This window comes from Octopus sinensis, linkage group LG3, assembly GCF_006345805.1.
Source record: "Octopus sinensis linkage group LG3, ASM634580v1, whole genome shotgun sequence".
In the NCBI taxonomy this organism is placed as follows: Eukaryota; Metazoa; Mollusca; class Cephalopoda; order Octopoda; family Octopodidae; genus Octopus; species Octopus sinensis.
The window spans coordinates 155,385,166-155,392,678 of record NC_042999.1 but is presented as its reverse complement, the minus strand read 5'-3'; the positions used below and the strand labels follow the sequence as shown (position 1 = coordinate 155,392,678).

The 7,513-nt window shown below is 40.1% G+C and overlaps 1 protein-coding gene across 1 annotated transcript in view; it reads right to left on the bottom strand.

Moving 5' to 3' along the window:
• Positions 1-7,208, bottom strand: part of LOC115209921 — a 77,941-nt gene extending 70,733 nt beyond the window's left edge. Inside the window, exon 1 of the mRNA XM_029778524.2 lies at positions 6,712-7,208. Within this exon, the coding sequence (XP_029634384.1) occupies positions 6,712-6,772 (61 nt within the window). The 5' untranslated portion in view covers positions 6,773-7,208. The remainder of the gene's footprint in view (positions 1-6,711) is intronic.
• Positions 7,209-7,513: the final 305 nt, after the last annotated feature.

The following is a 7,513-nucleotide window of genomic DNA, read 5'->3' as shown; positions in this document are numbered from 1 at the left end:
ACTCTCATACCGCTTGTCTGATAGTGACACTCGTTTACAGCTATCACGTAACGTGAAATCAAGTAAGCACAAACGCACGCACAGACCTCTTAACCACGTAGCCGTACCTGCTCATATAGAAATATTAAGACGCTATAAGCTAAGTACATGTCATCGGCGAATAATTACGAAACAGCATTGGCTTTTAGTGTGCTTAGGTAGGCATGTCGAAAGGCGGCGAGCTGGGAGAAACGTTAGCACGCCGGGCGAAATGCTTTGCGGGATTTCGTTTGCCGCTACGTTCTGAGTTCAAATTCTGCCGAGGTCGACTTTGCCTTTCATCCTTTCGGGGTCGATAAATTAAGTACCAGTTACGCACTGGGGTCGATGTAATCGACTTAATACCTATGTCTGTCCTTGTTTGTCCCCTCTGTGTTTAGCCCCTTGTGGGTAATAAAGAAATAGGTATTTCGTTTGCCGCTACATTCTGAGTTCAGATTCTGCCGAGGTCGACTTTGCCTTTCATCCTTTCGGGGTCGATTAAATAAGTACCAGTTACGCACTGGGGCCGATATGATAGACTTCATTCGTTTGTCTGTCCTTGTTTGTCCCTTCTGTGTTTAGCCCCTTGTGGGTAGTAAAGAAATAGGTAGGCATGTCGAGGCGCAATGGCCCAGTGGTTAAGGGCAGCGGACTCGCGGTCATAGGATTGCGGTTTCGATTCCCCGACCGGGCATTGTAAGTATTTATTGAGCGAAAATACCTAAAGCCCCACATGGCTCCGACAGGGGGAAGTGGCGAACCCTGCAGTACTCTTTCACCACAACTTTCTCTCACTCTTTCTTCCTGTTTCTTTTGTACCTGTATTTCAAACAGCCAACCATGTCACACTCTGTGTCACGCTGAATCTCCACGAGTACTACGTTAAGGGTACACGTGTCTGTGGAGTTCCCAGCCACTTACAAGTTAATTTCACGAGAAGGCTGTTCCGTTGATCGGATCAACTGGAACCCTCGTCGTCGTAACCGACGGAGTGCCACGACAGGTAGGCATAATATTGAGTCTCCACTCCTTCAAACTACCGCATTGGCTTCTAGTGAAAATAAGAAATAAACTGTTAATAACGACATTAATAAAATATTTGGAACATTGTTCTCATATCTGGCGCAGGCATGGCTGCGTGATAAGAAGTTTACTTTCTAGCCACAATGCTTCCAGGTTCAGTCCCACTGCGTGACATTCCTGTGTAAGTGTCTTCTACTATAGCCTCGGCACAACCAAGACTTTGTGAGTGAATTTGATAGATAGAAACTAAAAGAAGCCTGTCGTGTATATATATGTGTGTGTGTGTGTGTGTGTGTGTGTGTGGTGTGTGTGTGTGTGTGTGTGTGTGTGTGTGCTTGGGTGTATGTTTCTGATTGTGTTTTTCTTCCTACCGCTTGCCAATTGATGTTAGTTTATTTACATCGGTTCGGCCAAAGGAGTCGACTGAATAAGTATCAAACTTAGAAATAAGTACTAGTATCGATGTGTTCACCTAGAACTAGACCAACTCGAATTACATTGTGGGCCACTTTAATCAGAGAAAGGTTTTTGAGGGTAACTTGTATACGGAAAGAATTGAAAGCATTTTGCTTTCTCATGCTTATATTATTACAATAATGAATGAATGATCATTGATTCAATATGAAATATTATCGTTGCAAAAACAGTAGTATCTTTCTTTTTTACTTTTCATTACAATCTTGAATTTTTTATAATTTTTTTTTAAATATTCGTTTAAGTAAACCCATTTCAAGAAAGTATCAAGTGTGCTGCAAGATAAAAGTCTGCGGGTCACATGCGGCCCGCGGGCCTCAGGTTGGCCAGCCCTGGCCTAAACCCTTTCAGACGGTGCCCCCAGCATAGCTGTGATCCAATTATTAAAACAACTGATATATACACGCGTGTATATTTACACACACACACATGCACACACACACACACACACACACACACACACACACACACACACACACACACACTCACACACACGCACGCACGCACGCACGCACGCACACACACACACACACACGCACACACACACACCACACCACACACACACACACGCACGCACGCACGCACACACACACAACACACGCACGCACACCACACACACACACACACCACACATGCACACACTCACACACACACACACACACACACACACCACACACACACACACACACATGCACGCGCACACAGAGAAAACGCTTCCACCCCAAAAAAGTAGGATTTTTCTTCGCGTGGAATCAACTCCCCTGATCCCCTACTATGCCGCAAATCCCTTATTTTGGTGACTCGGAAACCCGCCCGGATTTTTGGGAAAACTTTTTCCTTTTTTTCGTTGTAGGTGCTATTTATATTACGGTGAATTCATAATATAACACAAAACTCTTTTTTTGTCCGAAAAACGGGGGTGGAACCCTTGGAAATTTCGGTACATTCAAATATTCTTTTAATTGAGCACTAGCCTGAAGGGGTTAGTCTAACAAATGGACCCCAATATTTACCTTTCCCGCAGGGCCGTCTCAGCAGCACTTTGGACCCCCGGCCAATTCACTGCACCGAATCCTATGATATTTATTTTATTGACAGCATTCCTCATAATACACATCTAATAGAATTGGGCCCCTTTGACCCTTGAGGTCCTCGAGCAAACTGCCTAGTGTACCCATGCCTTAAGAATGCACTCTTCCATTCTGGTAATTTATCAATCTTTTTTTTTGCCGAAACGGCTAATTGCTAATTTGTGAGAACGTAAGGAAACCATCACCGGTTGTCAAGCGATGTGCGGAAAAGAAATAAAGACGTATACACACACACACACACACACACACACACACACACACACTCACACACATAATGTACATAGTCATACATACATACATACATACATACATACATACATACACACACACCACATACATACATACATACATACATACATACACATACATACATTCATACATACACACATACATACATACACACACACATACATACATACATACATACATACATACATACACACATACATACATACATACATACATACATACATACACACACACACACACACACACACATACATACATACATACATACATACATACATACATACATACAGACAGACATACAGATATAGATATATGTACACGCACGCATATATACACACGCGCCCATTGGAGCCGAAACCTGGAGCTATTTATTATATATGTATACATTTTATACACACACACACGCATATACACATATCACTTTTAAATATTCCTCGTTAACAGCCACGAGTTCCCGACCACAGGTGTGTTGATCTATTCATATGTTTGCAGTTCTTTCAGGTGAGAGAATTTGCGGTGGTGGTGGTGGTTTGGCAGGGTTGGGAGTCGTTGCAATGTTTCTATAGGTTTTATTTCATATCTTAGTTAAGTTAAGTTAATTTTTTGGCTCAAAAAACAAAAAGCAAGGCCATGTAGGGGGACATGGAGTTATGTACAGGGTGGTGTTCATGCAAAGAGTTCAGGCCATTTCTGGTCAAGGGAGACTTTGAACCGAGCGGTCGTCGGCATCTTCACTATCACGTCCGGCGGCTTATTCCACGGATCCGCAACCCGGACGGAGAAAGCCCTTCTCCTTCGATTGAGATGAAATCGTCGCAGATAGAGCTTTTCGGGGTGACCCCGCAGCCGACACTCTGGAGCAGGAGTGAAGAACAGCTCTTTCGAGTGGTTACACTTTCCGCTTATGAAGTTGATCTGTGGTTTTTATAAGGGATCCAAATTGGTGCATTGGTCTAGAGGAGACGTGCGATAATAGTTAAAGTGTTAGTAGGTAGATAAATAGACAGACATAGTTAGGTATATCCTTTTCAGCGGAGGTAAAGAATACGTACACCATCTGTTTTCGGTGTAACAAAAACCCTAAACAACGGGCATACGTATTCTTTACTTTCGCCTTCTTTTTCTGCTCTACGCACAAGGCTCGAAATTTTTGGTGAGGTCGATTAGATCGACATCAGTACGCAACTGGTACTTAATTTATCGACCCCGAAAGGATGAAAGGCAAAGTCGGCCTCGACGGAATTTGAACTCAGAACGTAAAGGTAAGTATATTGATAGACATATAGACAGATAGTTTGGTATATCGTGACATTCCGTCGGTTACGACGACGAGGGTTCCAGCTGATCCGATCAACGGAACAGCCTGCTCCTGAAATTAACGTGCAAGTGGCTGAACAATCCACAGACGTGTACCCTTAACGTAGTTCTCGAAGAGATTCAGTGTGACACGGAGCGTGACAAGGCTGGCCCTTTGAAATACAGGTACAACAGAAACAGGAAGAAAGAGTGAGAGAAAATTGTGGTGAAAGAGTGCAGCAGGGTTCACCACCACCTCCAGGAGCTTTAGGTGTTTTCGTGGAGCTTTAAATGTTTTCGTTCAATAAACATTCACAACGCCCGGTCTGGGAATCGAAGCCGCGATCCTATGACCGCGAGTCGACTGCCCTAACCACTGGGCCATTGCGCCTCCACAGTTAGGTATATAGAAAGATATCTAGCTAGCTAGCTAGCTAGATAGATAGATAGATATATATAGAGAAAGAGACAGAGGGAGAGACAGAGAGAGAGAGGGAAAGATAAAATTGTTAGAACTGGTGAAGCGTCGGACAAAACGCCTGATGCATATTAGTTACGGTCCTTTATGTTCTAAGTTCAAATCCCGCTGAAGTCTGTCTTTGCTCTTTGTTCATTAGGAGTCAATAAAATAAAGACCACAGTACCATTCAAGTATTGGTGGTAATTTGATAATCCTAGATCCCGAAACAGACCTGGGGTAGAGAGGGGCATTTACTTGATGAGGTTGAAAACGGAAACGGAAAGACTGACGAACCTGATTGATTGATTGATTGATTGATTGACCGAACAATTAATCAAACAATCGATTAGTCATTTGTTTAAAGGTACTACTTAAGAAGAGTGGTCCCGGTGCGCGCACTCGCGTACTTGCGCATCCGCGCTAACTAGTCGTGACTAGCCTATCCTTACTTTGTGTTTTTGTGTTTTATTTACTTTGTGTAAAAAAATTATTTTGTTTTATTTACTTTGCTCGGTAGTCGTTGTAGGATCGACTAGTCACGACTAGCTAGCGCGGATGCGCGAGTACGCGAGTGCGCGCGCCGGGACCACTCTTCTTAAGTGGTACCTTGTTTAAATAGTTAACCAATTGATAAATGATAATAAAGTGAAATAGAACCAGTGCGCGTGTTTACTATTGGCATAATCCCGAGATACAACAAAATGAATTAAGAGAAGACATACAGGCATGCTTACCCAAGTTTGCCCCCCACCAGATTTTGTTACCTCATAATTTACAGAAAAACCGGAAAATGTTTTTTCACAACAAATATAATCGGAATCTACACAATCTGAAGCGTATTCATAGAAGATTCTATTTAAAAATATCCATTTTTCTGAAAGTTATGAGGAAACAAAGCCGGGGCGAGCACACTTGTGTAGGTATCCCGAAATACACACGCACGCACTCTCACACACACATGCAAAACATATGAGGTAAGTAGGGGTCAACCGACAGGTTGCTTTGAGGGGCCCGTGACTGTCTACTTGGTCTCTCCCTAAAAGCATGGTCAGCTTTTTAATATTGAAATACTCTCCCCCTCTACGCGCCAAATCGAGACCCAAAGTATTTTTTGTTCCGCCTTGTTTCTTTCGGAGGACCTCGGTGTGTGTGTGTGTGTGTGTGTGTGTGTGTGTGTGTGTGTGTGTGTGTGTGTGTGTGTGTGTGTGTGTGTGTGTGTGTGTGTGTGTGTGTGTGGTTACGAGAGGTGGCGGATGGCCCGAGAAAAAGTGGGGAAACAGAAAGTGGTAGATATTAAGTAGATTATTTAGCGGTAAACTGACGGACAACCAAAAGGATTACTGAATATAGATAGACAGTTCTGGTGGTTAGATATAGATACTCGGAAGAGAGGGGGGTAGGGAAGGAGGGGTGAGAAATAGATAGATAGATAGATAGAGAGAGAGAGAGAGAGAGAGGTAGATAGATAGATAGATAGATAGATAGATAGATAGATAATAGATAGATATAGATAGATAGATAGATAGATAATAGATAGAGAGATAGATAGATATAGATAGATAGATAGATAGTAGATAGATAGATAGATAAACAGATAGAGATAGATAGATAGATAGATATAGATAGATAGATAGTAGATAGATAGATAGATAGATAGATAGATAGATAGATAGACAGATAGGTTAATAGCTAGACTGATAGAAAGATAGATAGATAGATAGAGAGAGAGAGAGAGAGAGAGGTAGATAGATAGATAGATAGATAGATAGATAGATAGATAGATAGATAGATAGATAGATAGATAATAGATAGATATAGATAGATAGATAGAGAGATAGATAGATAATAGATAGATATAGATAGATAGATAGATAGATAAACAGATAGAGATAGATAGATAGATAGATAGATAGATAGATAGATAGATAGAATAGATAGATAGATAGATAGATAGATAGATAGACAGATAGGTTAAATAGCTAGACTGATAGAAAGATAAATAAATTGAAAGATAAATGGATAGATAGGTAGACAGACATAAAAAGATCACACAAATTGAGTTTAAAATTTTTTAAAAACCAGAAAAGTTTCTCTTACCTGACAAGCCAAGTGCTAATAATGTAACTATCCAAAAACTTAATTTCCTTAAAGGATCCATCGTTTGATATATATTAATATATATCTGTTTAACAAAGTGTTCCTTTCATTAAAAGTTCCCGTATTATCGATTAAGTAATCAAGCGCGTAGAAATCTAATATTCTTTGAAGCAGGGACAGTTTGTAAGATTTCTAACATTTGTGTTATATTTTATATTCATAGAGTCTTGATATTTCACACATAGATGTTTGTCATTGTTAAGAACAGAGCAGGGCTTTCCCCCAATCCAACAGCGGACGTTATCTGAGTGTAAGTGACTGCGGGTATAGTTATATATATGAGTACATATATATACTTATATATACCATACTTATGTATTTGTTTATTGTGTGTAAACTTACAGAAGCATTAAATTGTCATTATATGTGTATGTATAAAAAGAAAGCAAAATATATTTACTGAAAATATAGAAAGAAAGTTATTTATACAAGTGTATGTGTGTTAACTATTGTATATTAGAAAACTATGTCTGTGTGTATTTGTTATGTATTAAAAGAAGAAAAATATGTGTATAATCTTTATATGTATAATATGTGTGAAAGAGAAAAAGGAAAAAGTATAACAATAATTCTATTTATTATTATTATTACTATTATTATTATTATTAAATGTTAATCAAAGTGATAAATGCCCTTAACACATATATGTGTGAAAATCGAGCGGGTAAGGTGATATTGGAGAGCCTATATATATAGATAGATACAATTTTATATATATATGATGGTGTCACTGTAGCGTGTG